Below are 27,617 nucleotides of genomic sequence, written 5' to 3'. Positions count from 1 at the left end.
GTGTGTATGGCCCCACTGCGAGCAGGAGCAGAGCTGGCTGCTGCCCGCCTCAGCCTGAAGGTTAGGAATGAAGCCCCACTGGATAGCCAAGCTGAGCTTCTGCAGACGCAATTTTTGAAAGGACTGGAGTCAAGAGTTTTGTAGGTGTCTTTATGAGGGGCAAATTAAGACGTTTTAACCTGATACTGAGGCCTTGGCTTTTTGGTAATTTCATTCCGTGATAGTTCAGCTTGTTAACATATTACTATCTGATACAAGAATTTTTTTGAAAACCACATCTTGAATTACAAATAGTTGAATGAATGCTTTAGATTTTTTTTCTTTTTTTCTTGAGCAAAGAGCTTATGAGTTCCTGGTATTTCTCGGGATGAAATCAACTCCTTAGAGCAGAGGTTTGGATACAGACTGCAGATAAATAGGGATTTTTCTGGGATGTGCCTCCCCTCCCCACTTAGGTAGGAAAGTACCAACCTTTATATCCAGTTAATATAGATTATATGACACATGACAAATGATCTGATGTGTTTAACAACTTGAAACACTAGCTAAACTTGTTTGATGAGCACCTAAGATAACAGGGCTTAATCCCCTGACTGACTGTGGCGCCCTCCAGAGGGGGGCAAAGAAACTGCCAAGGTGCAGCTCAGTGGTTCAGTGGAGCGGCTGCCACGTAGAACTCATTGCTGGAGTCCGTGGTTCGCAAGTACTACAGTTGTGAAACTGGGAGGTTTACAAGGAGTAGATAACGTACAATAGACTTGTTTTCTAAACTCCACAGTGAGATAGATAGAGATGGGGAGTGAAGGAGGCGAACCCTGCGGCAGCTTCAGCGTGAGCGACCCTTGCTGACTTCAGAACTGTTCTATCTCTCTCAGTAGACAGGAACAGAAAGGGCCGGAAGAACCCCGAGCAGCAAGGGCACATCCGCAGTGATCAAACTGACATGCCCCATTACCTGCGTCTTGGGACTGTTGGGGTGCAGGCGCCGTGGACGCCAGGGCCTCACAGGTCTTCAGACGAGGCACATGCACATCGATGGATTATTGCTTGTGGAGCTATTCAGCCCCTTGGCATTTGCCGGAGGGACACGAACCACCACTTACATGTAGATGTTCAAATAACTAATTATGCAAGATAATTAACAGCACTCGTGACTGAAAAGAAAGGTAGATTCATTTTCCCGTCTGGTGGCCTTGGGGCCTTGGGGCCTTTGGTTGCTTCTGGCTGCTTTTCACGAAGATTTAAGTGTTTAGAGTCCCACCCTACTCTTGCCACACAAAGCGGCAAGTTTACTCAAAAGTAGTGGGGCGGTGGTGGCAGTTCTGTGGGCAGGGAAATGGCTGTCCAGCCCCACTACCAGTCAGATGGGATGCCCAGGGCTTTCCTTGTGGTGGGGCCAGTTCCCTCAGCCAGGCTGTGGATTTAGTCCCCTGAGACCTGGTGTGAGGCAGATTTGTTTTCTAAGCGTCCTGGTCAGACCTCATTCTCCCCTTAACCCCTCTCTACAGTTTTCAGCATGATCATCATGTGCACCATCCTGACCAACTGTGTATTCATGACTTTTAGTAACCCTCCCGAATGGTCCAAGAATGTGGAGTAAGTGACGACGCTTCCTTTGTTTCTTTCATGGATTCTGGTTCTGTTACTCTACAGTTTATCTGTGGGGGGGGGGAGGTATTATGTAGGGGTGGGGCACTGAGGGTAATGTGGGATCTAGGAAACAGCATTAGATGTGAGTTCTAGAAAGCCCATCTACTCTGGAAGGACGCCCTTCTCCTCAGTAGCAGAGGCTTTGCCATCCTGGGTCCCCATGGCTAAGTTAGCTCTGGGGCCTCCTGGCCTGTTCCAGAGTCATCCCATTATTTTCTTTAGAGCCCCGGGCAGGACTAGTGCAGCGTCCCCAGTTGCTGCGGGCATGTTACGCTCCCGTGCCCTTTCTGTCTTGTCTGTGGCTAAGGTGCAGGCCAGGCGAGGGTCACGTCAAAAGGCTCATCCAAAGTTTCCACCAGCAATAACCTCAGCTGTCCACATCCCTGACAGGTACACATTCACAGGGATTTACACATTTGAATCACTAGTGAAAATCATCGCAAGAGGTTTCTGCATAGACGGCTTCACCTTCTTACGAGACCCGTGGAACTGGTTAGACTTCAGTGTCATCATGATGGCGTGAGTTCCTCATTTATTTTATTGTTTTCTGGGTAGGTGTGTGTGTGTGTGTGTGTGTGTGTGTGTGTATGTGTGTCCTGAATAGGCTTGCAAGATGGTGCAAGTAAATGTGAGTTTGTGGGCTCAGCAGAATACAGAATTCTTTTTTGAGATAGGGTTTCATGTAGCCCAGGTTGCCCTGGAACTCACCATATAGCCCAGGCTGTCTTGAACTCTGATCTCTTTACCTCCACCTCCCTGTGCTGGGATTAGAAGCTTGTGCCTCAACACCTGGCTGCAGAATGGGGAATTCTTGGGTAATTTCTTATGACGCATGGGCATTTAACTATGGTTCTTGCTAGCAAGGCCTTCTCAGTTTTCAGACAGCAACAAGCTTATGTGGGGGGAAGGTAAAGAGATGATTTATAGCTGCCAGAAAAGTGGGCAGCAATTTTTCACCACCTTTCCCTTGTATTTTGCTGCTTCTTATGACACTGGCCAAGGTCCCTATTACTAGAGGGCCTTTACGAAGGCATGAAATATTTTGGGTGTAAACTTTTGGCTGAAAACACAGTGTTGGCTCAAAACATGAGCCAAGGTATCCAGACTGGCATGACCAGAAAATGTAGTAACCAGAGTTCCCACTGGAGTCTGTGTGGGTTCACACAGGTGTGCTGGCTGAGTCCGGCACTTCATTTAGTTCCAGTTATGAAAGGTGTCTATTTGAGAAATTTAGCTGATGGTGGCTGTAGTATTTTTATTTTTGTGTTAAGAAAGCACTTTATCAGACTGGAGAGATGGCTCAGTGGTTAAGAGCACCGACTCTCCTTCCTAAGGTCCTGAGTTCAATTCCCAGCAACCACATGGTAGCTCACAACCATCTGTAATGGGACCCGATGCCCTCTTCTGGTGTGTCTAAAGACAGCTACAGTATAGTCATTACTTTATCATTTAAGGGGAGACTCAGAGTGAGGTATGTATGTATAAAGATGTGTGAATAGAAGAAAACGTTTGGGTGTGCGTGGGCCTGAGTATCAAGAGGAAGACACTGTTCCACTGTGAGATGGAGAGAGCAGTGTGTGCTGTGTGTCTGCAAACAGAAGTGAAGTTCTGTCCTAGGAAGATGCTCTCTACTCTCTGGCGTTATAGAATCTACATTGATTGGTGTGCGTTGAAGAGCTGTGTCCTTGCTAGACACAGGGCTGCAGATACAATGGGCACCTAACTAGATTTTTGCTCTGATCTTATGATCTGGATTTGTTTTTCCCTCTGAGCCTTACTTTTATCTGTCACGGGATAAAACTTCACCTGCAGACATGACTGCAGAACATACACATACAGCTCCTGGAAAGTCACAGATACTGCCACAGGGGCATTCTGGCATTGTCAACCAGGATGTTACTTTAACATGTATTTGTTTTTTCATGAGGCTCTTGCTAAAAAAAAAAAAAAAAGCCTCTGTTTCTTAGGAAATTGTTCACAAAATTGGGAACATAAATCTTTGATACCCCTTGGCCTTCCCTCTTCCTAAAATAAGGTAAATGGGCTGACAGTCAAGTTACTCTGGTAAAATTAGCACACCACACACCAATTAAGAGAGTTAAACCCCAGAACGCCCTGGGCTATCAATTCTTTAGAATATACTCTGAATTCTTCTTGCCCATTTTTTTTAAATATGTGTTCCTTAAATGTTTATATTTGAAATTTTTCTTTTTCAGGGGAATAAAATGAAACCATAACTTATATATAAGACCCTTTCTTTCCCCTGTTCTCAAACCCTCACCCAGTGGCACCATTACAAGTTAACTTTGGTTTGATTCTGCAGGTATATAACAGAGTTTGTAAACCTAGGCAATGTTTCAGCTCTACGCACTTTCAGGGTACTGAGGGCTTTGAAAACTATTTCGGTAATCCCAGGTAAGACGGCCCCGGGCTTGGTGTCAGGTGTTGGGTTAGGGCCCTGATGTGACGTATTGTACTTTTTTGTTTTGTTGTGGTTTCGTGTGGTTTTTTTTTTTTCCTTTGGTGTTTGTGTCTGTACCTGTGTTTGTCATTTGTGTCTGTGTGTGACCTCCCTCACTACAGATATGTGACAGAGTTTGTGGACCTGGGCAATGTCTCAGCGCTGAGAACATTCAGGGTTCTCCGAGCTTTGAAAACTATCTCTGTAATTCCAGGTGAGCAAATGCGTGCACACGACTGGTCTTGCCGTGCTCCCGTCTGCCCCCATTCATTCTGTCTGCCACATTTGAATCTGGTACCGCACATCTGATGTGCCTTGTTGCACCCTGCATGCTTTCCCTAGGGCGTAGTCTCTGGAATGGCCCTGTGGTCCTCAGGCAGACATCTCTGACCATGCTTCGCAAGCATGCGGCGCTCATGCCACCCGTGCGTTTGAGAAAAGCACATGCTTACAACCCCTTAGGACCTACAGTGTCCATGCTTACAACCCCTGAGGACCTACAGCGTCCAAGGAGGGGTATTCTGGGACAAGCTGTGCCTTTGTCTGTGAACCATTTGAATCATGGCCTCGTGGAATTACAGTGACTTTACTATCCATCTCCATTCCCACTGCTTGTGATTTCAGACTTCCTGTAGCATGTTCTGCCAACAGCATGTTATTCAAAGACTTGTACTTTTACTGGTACATACTAATGTAATCATTTAGTCCAGAAACAGCTTACCCCAGTTAACTAGTCAGGTCAGACTGGTTAAAAGTGGGAAAGTCTTGGAGTCGGTTAGACAAATTTTAAGTTACCGTCTCCTATATTTTACAAGTGTCTGCTTGACACTTGAATGAGCCCTGGTAGGTATCTGCTGGGAGTGGACTCAGGGGTCACTCTTAATTGTAAACCCCAGTGAAAGCGTATACAGGTGCTGATTTAAAGTCAAAGGTAAGCTATAAACAAAAACCGGAGAAACTCAGAGGGACGGAAGGAAGACGAGTGGGCGGAAGACTAGGTCAGTAGCAATCTCTTTAAAATATTTGCCTTTTACTTTTACCTAGCCCAGCTAGCTCAGTGGTTCTAAACCTCTTGAAGGTTTTTGGTCCCCTTGAGACTCAGATGAAATATCTCAGACACCCCAACCTCCTGCCACCCATCCACAGTCAGGTTATGAATCTATAATTTAAGATCATTGCTCCTGGGAAATAACCTTTCTAAGAACCTGAAATCTAGAAGGAAAGGTATATTTAAGGTTAGCATTGACAGTGAGGAGGCAGAGACAAAGGCGTGTTAGTGCCGCTTGGGCTTTAGCTAGGGTTAGGGTTAGGGTTAAGGTTAGGGTCAGGGCTACTAAGAGAGACTCCCTAGAGTCCAGGGTTAGGGTTAGGGTTAGGGTTAGGGTCAGGGCTACTAAGGGAGACTCCCTAGAGTCCGGGCTTTCCCCTGTGTTCTACAGAAACAGGGTTATGAGCACCATCCCCTGACCTTGTGGTCTCTCCCCTCATGGCTGATTACAGAAACAGTTCTTTTATCCTCTGTTCAACATCATGCCAGTGTCCTAGGCGGGGCAAACACAAAGCTATGAGGTGTGAGGAGGGTGTGGTTTACCAGGAACCTCAAGGCTGGTGAACCCCAAGGCAGGCCTTGTTCTGCCACAGCTGGACCACCAGATCTCTCCTTTTTCCTTTTCCCCTTGGTCTCTTTCCTCCTCTGGCCCTTTTAACACGATTCCATGTTCCCGCTCATCTCCCTAGCACACACCCTGCGAGGCATCTGTCTCTTTATGTTCTTGTGATCTCAAAACTTCTCTTCCAGAATTAAATGGGAAAGCTGTGTTCTGTTCACTAACTGGGGCAGCAGATGCTCTCCCAAGCCTGGCTCATCGTGGCTGTTCTTGTCTCTGCTGTAGGGTTAACTTTCCAGCCGGGAATTTCTACAAAATAATTCTTGTCGGGTTACTTAATACTCTGTAATGTGCGAGCGTGCGTGCATGCGCATATGTAAATATGTAGTGTTCATAGCATAGTGCCTGGTCCACAGCAGCGCTGTATAAATAATTGTACTAGAAGCACTTACCATCAAAGAGCTCAGTAAAAGGTCTGTGGCAAGCTTCATGGTCTGACAGATTCACGGATTACTGTTCCCATAAGCGCCCTCTCCTCCCCTCCAGTCACGCCTTGGGGAGATAACTGTGACGGAAACTAGCTGTAGTGAAGCTCGCAGCCCTGTCAGTGACAAGGCTTTTTCTCACTGCTCAGCATTACTGAGAGAAACACAGTAGTTGACTTCCTATGTAGAGTTCTGAACTCGTCTGTCATTCCCTGGAGGACTGCTGTCCTGCTCCTGTAAGCTATCCATGTTTCCTTCCGAGGTGGGGTCACCACGTGTACATCATCGGATCAGCGCCTATCTCTTGCTTAAAAAAAAAAAACATCAAAGTTACTTTGGGTCCAGGTTACAGAGCTGGGGCACAGTAGCTCTCAGTAAACACTAAAGCCATGCACACAACCCCGTCGGAAGGGTTTCGCTCTCCCCCTTCTGTCCGCCGTTTGGCTGTTAGGCTCTTCCTGGAGCGGCTAGGGCAGCAGAAGGAAGCCTGGGTGTGTCAGTCACTTCAGTCACTCTTCAGGCTCCTGTGACAGAACGTCTGATGAAAGCCCCCGAAGGAGGGAGGGTTTGTGTTGCGTAGACAAGCACAGTCTTCATGAGGCAGACGCACAGGCCACTGGTCACAGCTGTCCATAGCCAGCACGATGCCCACCGCCTTTGTGTTCAGTGTGGGGCCCTACCCATGGAAGGGCGGCACCAAACCCGAGGCTAGGCCTCCCACACCTCATTGAAACCCGCAGGGACACCCTCACAGACATACCCAGAAGCTTGTCTCCTCTGTGATTCTAAAACCCTGTCAGGTTGGCAGTCCAGATTAGCTTTTCAGAGGGTAACCCCGGGGCTGACACGGAGCCTGTGAGATCTCACAGTGGTCTCTGCAGCTCAGCTTCCTTTGTGGGAAACACTTGCCGAGAGCCTTCACCCCATCTTGTCCAGGCCAGTGTTTTGGTTTTGTGTTTTTCTCTTTTACATTTTGGTAGCTGTTTTGAATGTGTCAGGTCAGCCAGGATTCTACTAGTTCATGCCAACCTCTTGTATTAGAAGTCTTTACCATAGAACCTCCAATGCACTTGCAAAGGACCAAACTCACATTCTGACCCTACTTATTTGATGGCTCAAGATCGGGATACAGGCCACTTGGGGCTTCCTCTTTGCTTCAAGGGCATCATCTTGGAGAACAGTGCACACACCTCTGAGCTGAAAGAGTCTTTGTCTTCGGGGCAGAATTGGGGAGGTTCAACCTGACATCAAGCTATTCTTCTGGGAAGTTCACGTCTTAGAGCTTTGTTCTCTCTTTTTATTCACTGGGGGCCTGGGCAGAAAGTGGCCATTTGTGCACTCCATTGGGAGTGTCACCTAACACCTGCCCTGATCACAGGAGTTCTTGCGTGTCTCCTGGAGAGGACCCTTTGTCTTGGACAGTGCTAGGGTGGGGCAGAGCTGCAGCTGTGGGTCCCACGGTGGGCTCCCAGGCGAACCTGCAGCACCCAGTGCTAAGGCATGCTGCTGTCTTCAGAACCGTGGGTCTGCTTTTCTCTTCTCTTCGATGTTTGCTTTCTCACATTCATCTGTTTCTTCCATTCCTCCCCAGTGAACTCAGGTAGGAAACAGACCGTATGAGTGGCTTTCCTTCCTGCAGCTCTCCCAGAGCCTTTCCTTCAGTCGGATACATTGCAAATGTGGCAGCTTTTCCTTAGTGACAGGGTAGAAAGATGCTTAAAGACTATAGTCATTAGTGGTTTATTTTTTATTTATTTATCTTTGTAGTTTTTGTACTTCGTGACAGGGTTTCTCTGTGTAGACCTGGCTATACTGGAACTCACTCTGTAGACCAGGCTGGCTTCACCTCAGAAATCCACCTGCCTCTGCCTCCCGAGTGCTGGATTATAGACTCGTTCCACCAACCCACCAGGAGCAGATTGTTTCTTTTTAAATATTCAAGTTTTAAATTTTGTTGCTTTTGTGCTTCTCTTCCTTCTTTGTGGGAAATATTAAGGAAAAATAAGCAAAAGTAAGAGTGGTTTTAAGTGGAAAGGGAGAAGGAGAGCCAGCACCCACAGGAGGAAAGTGAACAGGGCTGGCTTTACTCCTGGGACTAGCCAGCCTGGGGAGAGAACTGGGAGCTCTCCTTTCTTTCTGGCTGAGGGTGATTCCAACATTCTCTTGTGAGAAATTAGCTCACATGGCTTAAACATCTCAACCTGAGCAGCAAACAGGTGTTCAAACTCACTTTCTTTATAATCGGACCACCATAGCCACAGATTGTTGCCAGCATGTACGGCCGACTTCTCTGGACACAGTACATAGGTGGACACAGCACACAGGTGGCTTTGTTCATGTGTTCAGGGGATTTCTGGCTATGGCGTAACAGTGGCAGAAGGGATCAAAGGTGCCTTTGGACGTAGAGTGAGGTAGAAGCGCTGGCTTCCCCTGCTTTTCCAGCCCCCTAAAATACCCAGCCTTCTCTGTGGAAGCTGACCTTCACACCTTGAGTCCCACCCCCACTGCCCCCCAACCTCCCCCACCCCTGTCCTTTCAAGGTCTGTAGTAGATATGTGAACTTCTGTGCAGGCCCGTGCAGATGATGCTGGCTAACGCTTAGCCTCTCCTCTTGGGAGTTCTTGCCATCCAGTTTGCCCCCATGTGGCTTCTGTTGCATGCTCTGTTGTGTAGGAGTCGTTTGAAGGCGCATTCTGCTCCGATTTGGATAGCGGGCGTTTCAGTGTCTTGCTTGTTCTGCCTGGTGGTGTTGTGAGCCAATAGAAGAGGCAAGGCGGCTTCTCTGACAGCCAGGGCGTGGCAGTCTACACACTCTGCACAGGCTCACCAGGCACGGATTCCACCGGGAGTCTCGTGTCTCTGCTGACCGCTGCTTCTGGTGGTTAAGTGTTGTGCTCCATGAGCAACTACTCCAGGCAACCTGGCTACAATACTATTGACATCTCTGCGAATGCTGCAGCTCTGTTATCAGCCCCAGGGAGGAGGAATTGCCAGTAAGGCCAGTGTATAGCTCAGTGGACTGTCCAGTGCCAATAGCCTATCCAGCACCACTCCGTAAAGTGCCCTCCCCATTTACACCTGGGGCCCTCCCCCTGCATACCTGGAGCTCTCCCCCTGTACACCTGGTGCCCTCCCTCTGCACACATGGTGCCCTTCCCCTGCACACCTGGTGCCCTCCTCCTGCACACCTGGGGCCCTCCCCCTACACACCTGGGGCCCTTCCCCTGCACACCTGGGGCCCTCCCCCTGCACACCTGAGGCCCTCCCCCTGCACACCTGAGGCCCTCCCCCTGCACACCTGGGGCCCTCCCCCTGCACACCTGGTGCCCTCCCCCTGCACACCTGGTGCCCTCCTCCTGCACGCCTGGTGCCCTCCTCCTGCACGCCTGGTGCCCTCCTCCTGCATACCTGAGGCCCTCCCTCTGCACACCTGGAGCCCTCCCTCTGCATACCTGGTGCCCTCCCCCTGCACGCCTGGGGCCCTCCCCATGCACACCTGAGGCCCTCCTCCTGTACACCTGGAGCCCTCCCTCTGCACACCTGGTGCCTCCCCCTGCACTCCTGGGGCCCTCCCCCTGCACACCTGAGGTCCTCCTGTACACCCGGAGCCCTCCCTCTGCACACCTGGTGCCTCCCCCTGCACACCTGGGGCCCTCTCCCCCGAACACCTAGAGTCCTCCCCTCCACCCCCACACACATCTGAGGCCCTCCTCCTGCACACCTGGTGCCCTCCCCCAGTCCTCTCCTCTGCGTCATCCTCTCATTTTCTATGAGATCTGCACGAGAATCTTGGAGAGCACTTTGTAGATGATTGCGGCTGTTCGTGTGACTTAGAGATTACTCTCACCCTAATTAAGATTTATTTCTCTGAGCCTCTGTGCAGTACAAGCAGCCGAAAGGTCATCCCCAGCTAAGTTTCCACCTTAAACTTTAAGCTAAACAAACTCATCAGCAGGACGATCTAAGCCTTAGACGTTGGAGCACTTGAGGAAAGTGTCTTAGCTTTGTGGACTCCTGTTTGCAGATTTTCTCTTCGCGATGCCTGGCTGGTGAGGAAGGGATAGCAAGCCACCCACTTGTGAGGATTCAGGCCCACCTCTAGGAAGTGAGCACCAGGCCTAGAGCTGTACTGGAAAGCCTCAGGCTCCAGTACAGAGCACAGAGCCAGAAGACCCCAGAGACCCGAGAGTGCTTTGTCTCTGACACTCTCTCCATATGTCTGTTTCCTTCCTTCTGAATACAAATTCCTTTACTTTCTCAGTCACTTCTTAGAATGACCCAGTAGTGCTGCTGCAAACTCTCAGTTGTATATGTTAGTATCTCTGCCATGTGGCCAGATAACTGTTTCTTGTCCTGCTCCAGATCCTTATAGGAAAGGGCCTGGGTTTAGGTCAGATGACTACCCTGACATCTGCAGCTACCAAAAGAGAGTCACCGTGTACAAACAAAGCTGCTCAAAGCACATTGACAGGGGCAGGGGCTGCTTAGAGCGTGTGGCCTAGAACCTCTTGTTACATAGGCTTGGAACACCCAAGATTCCCATCCTGGCAAACTAGGTCAGGCTGGTGCTGACATCACAGCAATTGATTGAGTGAATTGTTTTATGTGTAACGAGCACTTTTATGTATTTTGTGGTTTTACACTCTTCTCGCTATTTAGCATTGTCAAGGGCATTAGATGATCATCACTGCTCAGATGGGTGCCTGTCTGAAGCCGTTAGAGGAGGGAGCTGTGCAAAATCTCCATCAAAAAGAATTCCAGGAAAAGAAACAAGGCAGCCAATCTTCACCACTGCCCAGGTGCCTAGTTCCAATCACTCTTCAATAGTGTAGCTGCCCAAACTTTAATTTTAGACCCCAGGTAGGCCTGTTCCAATCTAGTCAAAGTGTAATGAGGAATTTCCATTCTCCAGAAGTGGTGTGGAGACCAGTTTTGTAACTCTGGGCCAGTTCTGTACCTTCTCTGTGGCATGCCCAGCCGCATGACTACATGCCTTGGGTACAGACGATGGTTTGACATCTCATTTCCTGGCTCTCTGCCCTGTTTCTAAAGACTCTGAGAGACGGCTCATCAGCTTCTTCTCCTTCTCTGCCCACCACCACGCACTTCCCATGGAAGAGAGTCGAGGCTCTGAGAAGTGACCTTAGGTCCATTCTGAGCCATGGTGGGTTATAACGGTGCTGGAACATCCCAGCGCCCTTCTGCTTCTTCTGAGCCCCGCCAGATGCAAGGAGTCTGAGTAGAGAGCCCTGTCCCCTGGAATGTGGGCCAGCCAAGCTCACTTACCCTGGGTGCTCTGGGACCTGGGCAAGCCTGGGCGAGCTCGCTTCCTCAGGGAAGGCCACGGTGGAGGAAGGCTCAGGCCCTCCCCCCCTCCCCCACTTTTCCCTTAGGTGCTTAGCCCTGAGCAGTGGCTTTATCCCAACCAAGTCTTGAGAGGGGGCACTAGACGTGTAACAGTAACAGGTCACACGTGCTCTGGGTCATGTCCTGCATTAGACATTTCTCATATTTCTTATTTCACTTAAATGTCATGACAGTTTGATGAGATCTGAATTGCAGATCTCTGTAGATAAATAACCTGAGGCTCAGACAGTGATTGATCGTAATCACTGTGCACCAGGTGCTGTTAAGTTTGGCCTGTGAAACTTGCTCAGCCCTCACAACATCTGATAGCCAGCCATGATTGTCTCTATTTACTTTTTTATTTGTGGTGGTGCTAGGGGTGGTGCCTGGGCCTTGCTGGTGCTAGGCAAATGCTCTGGCATCTGGCACTGCTTCTTGTAATTATCCTTTTAAAGGTAGAAATGCCGAGAGCCCAGGGCATTAGTTGTAGAGTCCAGGTCATGCGAGTAAGTAGCACACCTTGTTAGGCTTAGCAACGACCCACCCAAATATTCACATTAGCCTTCCCTGGTGTGCCAGAAGTTGATCAAGAGTGAGCTCCTCCCTGAGGCCTGTGTGTGAAGACTCAGAGTCTCCTCTTGCTCATCTTGTACACCGCAGGAGTATTGCTGTTTTGTGGGCTGTGTCCCATGATAGCTTGCTGTTGGGCATGCTAAGGATTGCCATACATAGACTTTTAACTCAAGCAGCATTGACCTACAACTGTATTTTTATGTGCCGCCCATCACTGACTTCTCCCTAAGCGGTGTAGAAGTGACCATTTCGGGTTGAAGTTTGAACCCGCTGTCTCACATTTAAACCTCAGGTTGGGACTAGCACGATATCACTCCTTCAGAGAGCGTGCACTGTGACACACACACACACACACACACACAAAGCTTTGAATCCAGTTCCCAGCACCAACCACAAAATAGACTAAAACCTCACATGACAATGAGTTGTAAGTATTTTTGTTTCTTTCTTTTTTCTTCTTTATCTTTTTTTTTTTTTTTTTTTTTTTTCTGAGACAGGGTTTCTCTGTGTAGCCCTGGCTGTCCTGGAACTCACTCTGTAGACCAGACTGGCCTCGAACTCAAAAATCCACCTGCCTCTGCCTCCCAAGTGCTTTGATTAAAGGTGTGTGCCACTACTGCCTGGCTGTGTTTTTTGTTTCTAATCTAGGACACAAAGAAGATCAATGTAGCAAGCAGGGAATACAAACTGTAAAACCTGTATTGATAACAACCCTTTCAGTACATGGACATCTCCAGAGCCCTTCACAAGTTCTCGCTTCTTATTGGCTTATAAACTATCCAACGAGTCCCTTTCCAGCTTGTAGGCCTTCTTAATCCCTGATCATTATCCATTTACTCAACAAACATTTATCGTGGATTAGTTGTTATAGATATGAGTGTGGACAAGACTGACCAAAAAGGAAAAAAAAAGAATTATAGTCATGACAAACGCTATAGGGGAGATAGAAGGCTCTGCTAAAGCCACAGCAATGGCGGGAGAGGCAGGAGAGCTGAGAGGCAGGGAGGCTTCCCGGGGAAGGAGGAGTTACTTGGGGAGGCTGAGGGGAAGGGTGGAGCCTCTAGGAGGAGGGACCAGCTGATGTGAGGCCCAGGAACTGAAGGGAAATGGGGCTATGAGCTAGGAGGAGCAGGATTTTAAAATTCTTTTTTAAAGGATGATCGAGTTAGAAAGGATACTTCTGGAAAGTGATACTTCTGCCCACTCGATGCTACCCTGGGTGTAAAGATGCAGTGGCCATATCTCAAGTGGGGAGAGCAGAGCTAGGACCAAGAGAGGGAGGCCAAGGAAAGTAGGCATGACCTTGGGTTGACTCTGGTTCCGGGGGCTCTGTCTCTTCAGGCCTGAAGACCATTGTGGGCGCCCTCATCCAGTCCGTGAAGAAGCTGTCAGACGTGATGATCCTGACAGTGTTCTGCCTGAGTGTTTTTGCCCTGATTGGCCTGCAGCTCTTCATGGGGAACCTTCGAAACAAGTGTGTCGTGTGGCCCATAAACTTCAACGAGAGCTATCTCGAGAACGGCACCAGAGGCTTTGACTGGGAAGAGTATATCAACAATAAAAGTAGGTGTCCCCTCCTCCGCCAGAGGGACACTTCAGGACCCCCCCCCCCCAGAGCTACCAAAAGTGGCCCAGCCCAGAGAGGCGGAGCCAGAGGGAGCCTGCAAATCCATTCCTGTCTCCAAGACAGAACTGCACAGGAACGCTCAAGCTTGCTGTTGTTGTTTTTATCTTATTTTATTGTATTTTATTTTGAGACATACATGAAATAACTAGTCACTTGAGAGAAATAAAAAAAATCAATTAAGTAGCCACAAGGAAGTATTGCAAAGAGGATCTCAGGGACAGCGCCTTCTGATTAAAAGTAGGGCATGGTAACTAATGACTAGTGAGGAGTTTTGGAACACCTTGATAAAAATATTGCAAGGATAAAAGGGCAAACCATGTAAAGGGATGATGATCTCAGAAACTTACTTTAGATCAGCATTTTCAACCTGGGGGTCACGACCTCCTGGGGTCACATATCAGATATCCTGCACATCAGATATTTGCATCACAGTTCATAACAGTAGCAAAATCACAGTTATACAGTAGAAATGAAATAATTTTATGGTTGGTGGGGTCAGCACAACATGAGGTGTCGCATGCACTAGAGGGTCACAGCGCTAGGAAGGTTGAGAACCATCCCCTAAGACCTTCTGATTCAGCAGCTGGCATGCGGAGCTGAGGCAGGAGAGTCAGGTGCCTGTGGGTGCTTAGGTTCTAGCTGAGTACAGGAGAACATTAATGGGAGGCATTCTCCTCAGCTTCCTGCTGCTGGGAAAGATTTATCTGAGCTAAAATCGATGCGCTTCTGCGGACGCGCCACAGCGCATGTAACCACATTCTCTCATTCACCAGAATCTGCCTATTCATTTCCTGCCTCTTCCCACTTTTTAGCAAACTTTTACATGGTCCCTGGAATGCTAGAACCCTTGCTTTGCGGGAACAGTTCTGATGCCGGGTAAGTAGCTCACCAACTCCCATTGTTCTCACTGTGCCAATTACTAGCTGGTCCTAAACGGGCAAGAGTCTCCCTTTCTTCATGCTCACATACCGGGCCCTACACAGCCTGACCTATCAGCTGACGTTTGACCCTCTAAAGTTGAGATTTCACTAGAAAGTGAATGTGCCAGCAATCTAGAGCTAAAATCACAGGTGCAAAAAGATCAGGGGTTCTCTGAAGCACAAACTGTTTCTCCTGGCTCCTTTACACCCTCTTGTCCTGCGCTGACATGGTTAATACAAATGGAACAGGGGCTCTGTCTCAGTGACAGGTTAACTCCAAGGATGGCCCCCAGTGGGCTAGCTCTGACATGGTACAGGGATAGAGGCCAAGCTTATAGTCCTGTTCTTTCCGCTTCTGACCAACCCATTTAGGTCTTCCTCATTCACCACACAGATTAATTAACTATGCTCTCCTCACAGGGTTACTGTGAAGGGCCTGTGCTTCTAAATGGTTAAGTACTGTACATGAAAGCATTTTGTAAACATAGGTAAGGTGCTGATGTCTCACTAACTACATTGGTCTCTTAGTATCTGCTTTTTTAATATTATCCTGACAACTAAAAAGCAAGTTAAATTCTATATTGAAATAGATACTAGCGATTACATTAGAAAGAGACATCACAGGAGTCCAAAGGCAGGAGAAATTATATAACTGTTTCTCTCAAGGGCACGGAATAGATGGGTTTGTGTAATCAATTATCTCCAAGGTCATGACTGAGTGGGGTTATTTTGAAAAATGCTGAACTTCCTCCCTGTGTTTGTGTGTGTGCATTTATGCACACATGTATGCATTTGTGTGTGTGTGTGTGTGTGTGTGTGTGCATATACCCGTGTGGATGAAGGCATTCGTGTGTATGTTTGCTAGGAATAAAATCTAGGGCCTTGAAGTTAGAAGGTAAGTCCTCTTGCACTGAGCTGTGTTCCGGCCCTTCTTCAGGCAATGCCCAGAGGGATTCCAGTGCATGAAAGCAGGAAGAAATCCCAACTATGGTTACACCAGCTTTGACACCTTCAGCTGGGCCTTCCTGGCATTATTTCGCCTTATGACTCAGGACTATTGGGAGAACCTCTACCAGCTGGTAAGTATTGCCTCTTTTTCTTTAGTGATGTCATCCACAGGGGAGTATGAGGAGCTGGGGACTCTGTGTGGCACACCCATACTGAAGACATTAAGCATGGTCTGGGAACAGTGTTTCTCGATTCCTCAGGACGGATGAACTCAGCCAGCTCTCAGCCCAGTTCCTTAACTGTTTATAGTCACGGTCAGCCATGGAAGCTTATACCCTGGCTGCCCCAGGCCCGCTTCCCTCAGGTTCCTCTCCGCAGTGTGCATCTCCTTTTGGACTTCTGGTGTAAGCACACTTAAGAAACAGCAAACACTTGTTTGTGCAGGGCTCCTTCCTAGGTGCTAAAATGATGGGGTTCCTCTCCATAGGATCTTGAAGTATGACTTCTCAGTATTTTTAGAGCTATACTGTATTTGATCTTGTTTGGGTATGTGCTCCCCATCCTGTGATGACTTCATTGTCTTATAACTCACAAGCCATAATGAGGAAATTGGGGCCGCTGATTGCTAACCCTAGAAATCCTGACAAGCGATTGCTTTTTCTTTGGCTGATAATGCTGGTTAGTTAGAGGATAAAAAATAAATCCCCCCTTGCAAAAAAAAAAAAAAAGAGTCTTTTAAGAAAAACTACTATTTTCAATCCCCAAGTCAGTCTTTACTGGTGAGCATAACAGACATTAAATCCCACTATGTGCTTGCTGAAGGAAATAATCAAGATGAGCCAAGTCTGTGGTGCTCAGGAGATGGGGCAGGAGGATCACTGGGAGTTTTGAAACCAGTTTGATTTACGTAGCAAGTTTCATACCAGCCAGGGCTATACTGCAAGACCTTTTCTAAGACAGACAGACAGACAATTTTTCTATTAAAGCAAAATCCAGGAGACATTCTTCTCCCACAATGGAAGCGAGAGTTAAGCATTAGGAAGACATTTGACTCCCGGGCTATGGGGTGGGAGCAAAGTGCCACGCAGGGCAACTCTGACCTCGTCAGCGGGCATCAGTCCCTGCTGAGGAACCCGGCTCAAACTGAGAACTTGGCCTTTGTCTTTCAGACCTTACGAGCAGCTGGGAAAACGTACATGATCTTCTTTGTCTTGGTCATCTTTGTGGGCTCTTTCTATTTGGTGAACTTGATCTTGGCTGTGGTGGCCATGGCTTACGAAGAACAGAACCAGGCAACCCTGGAGGAGGCAGAGCAAAAAGAGGCAGAGTTCAAGGCCATGCTGGAGCAGCTCAAGAAGCAGCAGGAGGAGGCGCAGGTGAGTGGGCAGCCCGGCACGCACGCCCGGCCTTCTGCCCAGCCTTCTTCCGGGTCGCGGAGGCTCAGAGCAAGCGCTCTTTTATTGACTTTCTCAACTCAGCACTCAACTCCCGTGGTGACTGGAAGTGGGGTGAGCATTTCTGCTGCAGCACAGTCTGGTCTGTTTATTGACTCAGTGTTGGAGACTGGACACAGAGTTTTGTGCATCTGAGCACTGGTGATCTACAGCTGGGCAATACCCCACACCTACCCACGTTTTGATTAGAGAAACATTGGGATACCCTTGATGGGTTCACTGTGGCCAGAGAGTATTATTTCTAGCTTAAAACAAAATACAGGGTGCTTGCCACAGAAGCGCGAGGACCTGAGTTTATCCCAAGAACCCACCCAAAAAGCCAGATATGGTGGCTCCCTGAAGCCATGTCCGTAGGTGGAGATGGGTGGGTCCCAGGGGTCCCTGGCCAGCCATCCTAGTCTACTTAGTGAGTTCCAGGCTAGTGAGAGACCCCATCTCAAAAAACAAGGTTGGTGGAATCCTGGGTTGACCTCTAGCCTCAACCACACACACTTGTACATACACATATACATGCACATACAAACACACACACATACACACAAATACACAGAGACACACACATACACACAGACACATACACACACACACAAATATATACGCATACATACAAACATACATGTACATACGCACAAATACATATACACATACTCATGCACACACACATGCACACATAAATACACACACATACACACATGCATACACAAATACACATATACACATACTCATGTGCACACACACAAATATACACACATGCACATACAGAAATACACAAATACATATACACATACTCATGTGCGCACGCACACACATACATACACAAATACACACGAACATGTTGCAGTGTTTGCCCGATAATGTGTAATATAGTTTCTGAGCATACATCTCCATTGTTGCTCATTAAGAAATCCTGTCATATGAAGACAGCAGCCAGGTCCTTCTCTGGAATACTCAGACTAAATCCCCAGCATGCTCACACGAGACGGGCTGGTCATTTCAGCCTGAGTACCAGCATGCAAGCTCACAGAGAGTGGAAGCAGCCAGTGCTGAGTCACTCAACCTCCTCCAGCAGGATGGGCTCCCCAACATCCCTGTCTGTTAGTAGCTGATTGGGTGGCCCTAGATAATGCTTCTGACCAGGTCTGTTGCTATGGTCCCTTTCCTAGGCTGCTGCAATGGCCACTTCAGCAGGCACTGTCTCAGAAGATGCCATTGAAGAAGAAGGGGAAGATGGGGTAGGCTCTCCTCGGAGCTCATCTGAACTGTCTAAACTCAGTTCCAAGAGCGCGAAGGAGCGGCGGAACCGACGGAAGAAGAGGAAGCAGAAGGAGCTCTCTGAAGGGGAGGAGAAGGGGGACCCCGAGAAGGTGTTTAAGTCAGAGTCGGAGGACGGCATGAGGAGGAAGGCCTTCCGGCTGCCAGACAGCAGGATAGGGAGGAAGTTTTCCATCATGAACCAGGTAAAGTCTTTGCATTGTCTCAGAGAAACCAAAAGAATCTTGCTTTCTTCATCCTGCAACCTTGCAGCTCCCAGACTCCTGCCCACACCTGTCCTTCCTCCCACAGTGGGAACCTGGCCATCACTCAGCAAACATTCTTCTTCAATCCCGCCCTTCCTCTTGGTCAGACAGGCCCAGGGCCGGACTCTGGCATTTGGCAGCCTTGCTTCACACTAGTGACTGCTTCACACTAGCAAGCTGTAGGTCAAAACACCAGAAGGGACTTGTCCCCCTCCTAGTGGCCAAACTGCCCTATAAGAATTGCATGTGATTGTTGCTAATAATAGCTGTTGTGGAAGTCTTTAGGATATTTTATTTGAGCATGTGTGAAAGTTTGATACGATGGCACATGCTGGTAATCCCAACACTCTGGTGACTAAGGCAAAAGGATCCTGAGTTCAAGGCTAGCCTGCAAATCAAGCCCCTGTGTCAAGAAAACAACACATGCTCCCAGTGGGAGTGGGGCACCTTTAATCCCAGTACTCAGAAGGTGGAGGCAGGGGGATCTCTAATTTTGAGACCTGCCTGGTCTCCAGAGTGAGTTCCAGATCAGCCAGGGCTATAAAGAGATCCTGCCTCAAAGAAAAGAACACTGGCTGCTCTTGTAGAAAAGCCAGGTTTGATCCCCAGTTCCCACATGGTAGGCCACGGCCCAGTTACAGTTCCAAAGATCCAATGCCACCTTCTGCCCTCCATGGACACCAGGCATGCACATAGCACACAGACATACATACAGGCAAAACACACACACACACACACACACAAATAAATAATAAAATTTCAAAATAAATAGATAAATAATAAACACGAAGAGTCTGGATGAAATTAGCATTTTTATAATGCTTGTAGGCAAAAGACAGCAATGCCAGGTTCCAGAGTGGTGTGCAACAGGATAGCAGTGGCCACAGTCTTGGACAATGTGGAAATAGATATAGTCATGAGCAAGAAAGGGCACCTTATCCCTTATCCCTTGAAACCTCAGGAAAATAGGCAAAGGCAGGCAGGAAACTGCTCCCTGACCACCTTCATTTTTCCGTATCACAGGAAATATAAAATCTTGTCAAAGGAAATGAGTTTGAGTTGGGCATTAAAGAAATATCAACAGTTTAGAAGAGTTTAATTAAAAAGGAGAGAATTTTCCCTAATGAGGGTGATTCTGTCTGCTAATAAAGTCCTGGCTCTTTATCATCAAGTTTGCAGCATGGCCCACACCAGTGAGCACACAGTCCATCTTCAGTCTCTATCTTTGGTCCCCATCAGGCACCCGGTCCTTAATCCAGAATGAACCACCAGATACTTCACATATATGACTGCTGGTTTCTGTCGTGTTGGAACTGTCCCATCTGTAAATGGCCACATCACTGGTGATCTTCACATCTTGCTGTGAAGAACTATCTCTTGGACCTTCCTCCCAAAGCAAAAATCTCTGCTCCATCTTTCCATCACATTATGCATGCCTCCTTGTTGCTTTTTACTATGTGTGTCTTCTGTCTATGCATTTGTTTATGTGCCTTCTGTCTGTGCAGTTGTTTATGTGCCTTCTGTCTGTGCAGTTGTTTATATGCCTCTATGAGTGCATTTGTTTATATGCTTTCTGTCTGTGCCTTTGCTTATGTGCCTTCTATTTATTTATGTGCTTTCTCTCTATGATTTGTTTATGTGCCTTCTATCTGTGCTTTTGTTTATATGCTTTCTGTCTTTGTATTTGTTTATGTGCCTTCTATCTATGCATTTATTTATTTTCATATCCTTTCTTCTACTCAAGTCCTAACCTACAATTTCATACCCATGGCTGACATTCAGACACCATTAGCAAAATGAACACTGGACTTGTAGAAACCTGATTTCCTGGCTTCTTCTAGGATGCCATCATGGCCCTCAGCCACCCCTGTATCACCTTCACACACACCCTTTTTCCCAGTCCTGTTCTCTTGGGGACTGTGTCTGCAGCTTTGCTGTAGTTCTGTCCTTGTCTGGATAGCATCACTGTGCTCTGTAATGGAAACCTCCCTGCTCCTAGGCTTGGCTTTCGGATACTTTTTGATTGTCTATAGGCTTTAGCAGAGTCACACTGACTGCTCCCTCACTTAGACAATAAAATTGGGTTCTGAGATGCCCTGCTATACATGAAATTACAATTCTTCTGATTTCTCCATTTGAAAAAAATATATAGATTACTAGTAGCCATAACTGCCTGAGAGCCAAGACTGACTTGGACTACCTCACATGAGCAATGCTCTTTGCCCTGGGACACTCTCGCTGTTTCTCTGACTGCATTGTGTTCCCTACTGGTACACAGACATGGCTTAGGGATTTTCAGTCTTCCACAGCACAGTTCAGGTATATGTTCATTTCTTCTCTGATTTCATTATTTGTTTGCTTGCTTGCTTGTTTTTCAAAACAGGGTTTCTCTGTGTAGCCCTGGCTGTCCTGGAACTCACTCTATAGGCTGGCCTTAAACTCACAGAGCTCTGCCTGCTTCTGCCTCCTGAGTGCCAGGATTAAAGGTGCAGGGTTTCACTGTGTAACCCTGGCTGTCCTGGAACTCATTCTCTAGAGCAGGCTGGCCTCGAACTCAGAAATCTGCCTGCCTCTGCCTCCCAAGTGCTGGGATTACAGGTGTGCACCACCACCCGGCTTGTTGTCATCAGACATCTCTCACACCCTCCTTCTCCACTCATTTCTCTCAATTTTCAGGACTCACCACACTTTTGTAACTTATCCTGAAGCCGTGCTTTTGTTTTGTAAAGTGTATTCTGTTACAGAAGTTCTCAAATCTTTATGGTCTTGGAGCATCTTTATATTTTTAAAAATTATCAAAGGGTCAGTGAGAGGGCTCAGTAGGTAAAGGATCTTGCTGCCAAGCCTGACTGTGTGAGTTCAGTTCCTGGAACAGACACGAATGGATTCCCACAACTTGCATACATGTGCACAACAACAACACACACACACACACACACAAATATAAAAGTGATGGAGGGCCCCACATAGCCTTTTTCTTTAAAAGTATTTTAGTCTATCTTATTAGAAGCTATATTTAAGAAAATCTATACATACTTATATATTTTAAGCTTCTACATGCTGATATACTTAACTCCTTTGCTGTTTGGTACCAACAGCTCTTAAACCATGCGTGATGGTAGCGTGTATTATTCTTTGCCAAACTTTGGTTCCCTGGCCTATACAGAGCTTCCAAATGCTGGGGAAAATTCTAAAAGCCTTCAAATATAGCAAAGTTGTCAGCCCACAGCTTCCCTCAGATGCTTGTGAGAAAATAAGAATAATTTTAAAAGTTATTAACTTGGTATGATCACCAAACACTATTGACCTGGCTGGGAGGCAGGGTGGTTAGACAGACCTCTAGGAGTCCTCAGATCACATTTTAAGAATCACTGTTAGAAAACAGTGAGGGAAAAAGAAATAGACTGTTTAAAACCATATATATATCTCTATATATAGACCTCTATCCATCTATCATCTACCTATCATCTATCATCTATGATCTATCATCTATTATCTATCTATCTATTTATTTATCATCTTTCTGTCATCTATTATCTGTCAGGTATCTATCATCTCATCTGTCTATCATCTGTTATCTATTATCTATCTACCTATCAATCATCTATCATTTATTATCTATCATTCATCTATCATCTTTCATCTATCATCTATCAATCTATGTATCATCTATCATCTATTAACTATCTATCATCTATCTACCATCTGTTATCTATCATATCTATCTATTATCTATCATCTGTCCATCTGTGGATGTCTATAGATTTGTGTGTGGAGAATGTAAAGATCCATCTCTTAGGTCCAGAGCACCTAAGAGCTATTCTTCCAAGAAAAATCTATAGAAGATGATATTTCTTAAGTAGTTATGTTGTGACCATCTGAGAAGGGTCAGAAGCACTCCATTGGTTGACAAGAATGATTTTTAAAATAAGAAGCAAGACCTTCTCATTTCCTGAACCTGACCAGGTCTCAGGAGTGACTAGAGCCATGGCTCTAAAACACAATGGTTATTTTATTAAATAAAATTAAGGTTTATCAAGTAAATAGAGTGTCTTTCTTTAGAGGGAAATTAACACACAGGGCAATATCAGTGGAACATGATCCAGTCAAGGGGGAACGGGGACCTTACATATGAGCATGGCCAGTCTGCAGTGTATAATCAGAGTATAAGCCATTTAAGCTAGTTATATCTACTATATAGAAAGCAGCCTAAGAGATATAAGATAAAAATGGTATTAAGCCCTTAAGGGCCTTGTAGATGGTCCAAGGAGATTTAACAACTATAAAAAGGATGCCGTACCCAGAAAGAGGTGCTTGATGCTGTGCAAAGGTTGGGGGAGTTGACAGGGAAAAGCTGAACAATGAGAAGGAAGAGAATTTAAACAACAGAAGAGGAGGAGCGTGTAGTCACAGAGGAGAGGTCTGTGGCCAGGTGGCTGCCTGGTGCATACTTGAAGGGCAACAGTGAAGTTAACTAAAGCACCCACCAATCCTGGAACAGGCTTGACTACACCTCCTGGTGTACAAATTATTAAAGATGACTCTGGGAGTTACCAAAGGTGCTCCCATTTTGATTTGTCCATATGTCATTCTCGTGAGGCCCGGAGATATTTTGTGCCACTGAACAGTTTATTAAATTTCCCTTATATCTACCTCCATAGTTGCCTTTGAGTATTCCTTCATGTGTGACTTAACTAGTCCAAAGCTACCGTCCCTAACTACTTCCTTTCTGTGCAAGCTGGTATTTCGCTTCCCCAAACCACCCCAAAGATGAGTGCCCAGCAATTCAATACTACCTCTATAGCTTACATATAGTCCAAACTATTCGAATTCTCCAGTTTGGGGCTGCCTCAGACCTGCCTCCCCTGCTTTGACCATTCCTTCCTAGAGACACGCCCTCAGTGTGGTCCTGCACAACATGCAGCAGCTGTCTAGAGCAAAGGCATAAATTCCTCTCACTGTGTCCTTTTGTTGGTGGTTGTTATTGTTGAGACAGGGTCTTGATGTTATGGCTTAATCAGGTCACAAACTTGTGTGATCCTCCTGCCTCAGCCTCCTGAGTTCTGGGATGACAGCATGCCCAGCTTTTGTTTTTGTGTCTTAAGACACCATTTTCAGGCAGTTGTTCTTACCAGACTGTCTGTGGTGAAGGACTAGTTACTATTTTCTCCAATTGTTCATGAGCTGATACTGTTGTAAAATGTGTAATGTAACAACAATGAATTTCTAGAAATCATCATATCCTTTGGTGTTATGACAGTGTTAATTGCCATAAAATTTCCTGTGTGCATTTGTCTCACTGTAAGCCTCTGCTAGCACTGATCTGCAAAGGCTGCACTCACTGCTGATACTGCGTAGAACAAGCTCAGGAACCAATGAGGGTACTGAAGCACCCGTGTCAGACAAGGGCAGTAAAGTAGAGCGGCCCTGCTCCCCTACCAACCCACAACTTGGGAGAAGGAAGGCATGGCCATGTGTGTGTACCCTCATAATGCCAGCGCTCAGTCACAACCAGGATACAGTCAGCATTCTGCAATCTAGCCGGAGTGTCATCCACTCTCGCTGCCAGGATGTATCAGGATAGCAATGGGGGGAGGGGGTGCTGAGTCCCCCTTTAACAAGTATTGCTGAACAAGGCCTGTGTGCGGCATGCTGCATGCACTCCACAATGACTTTACCTTCACTTGGGTGGAAGTGGCCTACGGTTCGGGACTTTCTCTTCTTTTTCACTTTGTTTTCTTTTGTGGTACTGGGAGCAGAGCCCAGCCTGGGGTGGAACCCCAGTAAGTACTGTTAACAGGCTGTTCTCCCGGTCCTGGTTATGACTTTCTTGATGTGGCCCCCAGTGATAAAACTCAGATATGTCTCAGCAGTTTGTGGGTTTTAGAGCCAAGTTAAGAAAAGACCAAGCAACAAGTGAAAGGCACGGGTGACATGCCTTGAATTAGAATTCTTCAAAGAGAATATCTAGGGACAGAGGCTTCGTGCATGACAAAAAGAGAAGGGACCAGAAACACTTAGCCAAAATGTAGGCTTACACTCTGAGGCAAAAACTCCAGCAACAGCTTTGAATTGTAGAAGTTCCCTCAAAGACTAGTGCCTTCCTCTTACTGACATTAGCTCACACTGGGCTTTGTCTCCCTTTCAGCACCTGAAGACTTAAGAACCAGATCCCCTAACCTTTGACCTACACAGAGCTGTGGGTGAGATCAAGCCCTGGGGCCCAAAGCTCCCCTGCAGTACCCTCCCCACGCCCCACTTCCACCCCATCCCAGGCCATCTTATGTGGCTCCTTGCCTTAAGGATGTCAGATGAAAGGACAATTGAAAGCATTAGTAGCTACAAAGTTTTCTTTAAAACAGGAACTCATATGTGTCTATTAAGAGAAAATAGTAATAATCAAATATTCTGGAATGTAAATTCAGGACTAGAATTATTATGAGTGGGACATGTATATTAAAAATAAAAGATGGAGTCATAATTTTTCAAGTGAAAACAAGTCTAATTTGACCACTTCCTTTGATATAGAAAACTACCTTTGTGGAATAGATCATGTTTCAGACTCCCTTAAACTAATGACACTAAATCTGCAGTCTTAAGACTCTGATACAATGTACTTAGAGCATGTACTATGAGACTCTGATACAATGTATTTAGAACAGGTACTATCAGACTCTGATGCAATGTATTTAGAGCAGGTACTATGAGACTCTGATACAATGTATTTATCATAGTACTTAAAGCAAGTACTATGATAAAATCCTTTTGCTTTAAAGTATCCACACTGGTGATAATGCAACATGGTTTTGCTTGTCCCCTTTTCTGTTGTGTTAGCCAGAACTGCTTTAGAGTAAGAGTAGAACACAGTGCCCTGGGAATCGTTAATATCCCCCTTTCCAAGACCCTCAGCATTCAGGAAAGGGGCTGCTTCTAGCCAGGCAACGCATCTGCTAGCAAGTTCACCACGCTCCATGCTTAACAAAATGAAAAGGAGTGAGTTTGTCATCTGGAAAATCCTTAAAATACATCTGGCTGCTAGTCTGCCATGTGGTTTTTGCCATATAACTTGGAAGGAGTTCAAAGAATTGAATGACATTATAACACAATTCTTTCCAAGATAATATTTACATGAATAAGAGGTCCCAACACTTAAAATCGATTATTAGGAATAGGCATGGGTGAACCATGTCTTCCTCCCCTCATAAGTAACCCTGTCAACAAACAGGGAAGCATGAATTAAAAAAAAAAAAAAAACAGCCACCTCATTGAAAGGCATGCTTTAATAGCTACTTTTAATTGTTTGTCAAATATAACTATATATATGTAGTGTGATCAATTACATTCATAAAATCTATAATCTGAGTGAAAAATATCTCAGGGACTCATAGTCACAGAAGGAAGTTTTAAATTTTAGAGGTGCTTCTTTTGTTTATTGTGGTGATCAATAAAACATAAAAATGCACTTTCATAAAATTTTGGAGGGAATGTGCAAAGGAGATGTGCTGAAAGATAAAAATAAATGAAAATTTTGATAGAGTCTGGAAAGTGTCAGCGCTGGGAATTATGTAATTTACAACTAACTAAATTGGCAAATAAATTATTTACAACTACTTAAATTCTGATTTTAAAAGATGTTACCTTGAAAGTGAGGAGATATATATCTCACGTGTACGCTGACTAAACAGTGGGCCTTTTCTAGTTCTATCAGAACCCCAGACAGGTTCCCATGGAGAGAGGGCAAGTTCTGTTTTTGCTAGGTGGGCCATGGAGTCCAAGTTGGGTAGGGTTAAATGCACCTTCTGTGGGAGCTGGTAGTAGTAGGCACAGGAAACAGTGATTCGCCAGCAGGGTCCATTGGAGATCCTGGGCGTTTGGGCAGCGAGGTGTAATTAAAGAGCAAGATGTTTGGTAACTGACCAACCTCCCTCAGGACTTTCTGGCGTCCCAGGTGTGGCCAGAAGACAGCAGGAGCGCACTGGGCAGGGGCGCATCGGGCAGGGGAGGCCAGGTCGCTGGGAGCTGCTTGGTCTCACTCCTCTCTTTCTTTTTCTCTCTCCCCCTCCCTCGTCCCCCGACCCCCAGTCGCTGCTCAGCATTCCTGGCTCGCCCTTCCTCTCCCGACACAACAGCAAAAGCAGCATCTTCAGCTTCCGGGGCCCCGGGCGGTTCCGGGACCCCGGCTCGGAGAACGAGTTCGCAGACGACGAGCACAGCACAGTGGAGGAGAGCGAGGGCCGGCGCGACTCGCTCTTCATCCCGATCCGGGCCCGCGAGCGCCGCAGCAGCTACAGTGGCTACAGCGGCTACAGCCAGTGCAGCCGCTCGTCGCGTATCTTCCCCAGCCTGCGGCGCAGCGTGAAGCGCAACAGCACCGTGGACTGCAATGGCGTGGTGTCGCTCATCGGGCCTGGCTCGCACATCGGGCGGCTCCTGCCTGAGGTGAAAATAGATAAGGCAGCTACAGACAGCGTAAGGAAGGACACGGTGGGCCGGGCTAGGCATGGCAGCCTCCCCTCCTGCAGCCTCCTGCCCGCCTTCCTGGCCTCTTGGGCTGCCTTCCCTTCTCTCCACGGTCCCTCCTCAGTTTCCCTTTACTCGCCCTCAGTCTTCCCTCACTCATTAATGTAGTTTCTGCTTCATCTCCTCCTGCCTTTCTGGGCTCCTTATATTTTACCACTTTCCCTTTCCCTCCATCTAAGCAAATCAGACCGGCCTCAGGCCCCTCCCCATACACACACGCTTTGATTGACTGACTGCAGGACTGAATGAAACATTTGCCACTACCAGTGAGTGACCTAGTCCGAGCCAGTTTGAAATCACTGCTTCTCTTCCACCATCTTTCCCTACTAGGAAAACAGCTTGGAATTTAAAGACTTTATTTCTATTTAAATGTATATTATTTTTTAATTATTTTCTGCCCCTCTAAAAGGGTGGGACATGATTTTTTTTTTCCAAAGAGGAATGATCATGTGATGCCGGGTAGAATATATACCAGGCGAGCAAGCCAGGAGTGTTTAGAGAGAACTGGA

The 27,617-nt window shown here is 46.8% G+C and overlaps 1 protein-coding gene across 1 annotated transcript in view; it reads left to right on the top strand.

The window, feature by feature from the left end:
* The window catches only part of Scn8a (sodium voltage-gated channel alpha subunit 8), a 101,253-nt gene that overhangs the window by 18,362 nt on the left and 55,274 nt on the right, over window positions 1–27,617 (top strand). The window contains exons 3-11 of the mRNA XM_052161249.1: window positions 1,507–1,596; window positions 2,041–2,169; window positions 3,974–4,065; window positions 13,464–13,685; window positions 14,562–14,625; window positions 15,607–15,748; window positions 16,787–16,993; window positions 18,235–18,528; window positions 26,671–27,027. Of these exons, the coding sequence (XP_052017209.1) occupies window positions 1,507–1,596; window positions 2,041–2,169; window positions 3,974–4,065; window positions 13,464–13,685; window positions 14,562–14,625; window positions 15,607–15,748; window positions 16,787–16,993; window positions 18,235–18,528; window positions 26,671–27,027 (1,597 nt within the window). The remainder of the gene's footprint in view (window positions 1–1,506; window positions 1,597–2,040; window positions 2,170–3,973; window positions 4,066–13,463; window positions 13,686–14,561; window positions 14,626–15,606; window positions 15,749–16,786; window positions 16,994–18,234; window positions 18,529–26,670; window positions 27,028–27,617) is intronic.

Source organism: Apodemus sylvaticus, chromosome 17, assembly GCF_947179515.1.
Source record: "Apodemus sylvaticus chromosome 17, mApoSyl1.1, whole genome shotgun sequence".
NCBI lineage: Eukaryota > Metazoa > Chordata > Mammalia > Rodentia > Muridae > Apodemus > Apodemus sylvaticus.
Note: the sequence above shows the minus strand (reverse complement) of the source record. Positions and strands in the feature narration are given on the sequence as shown.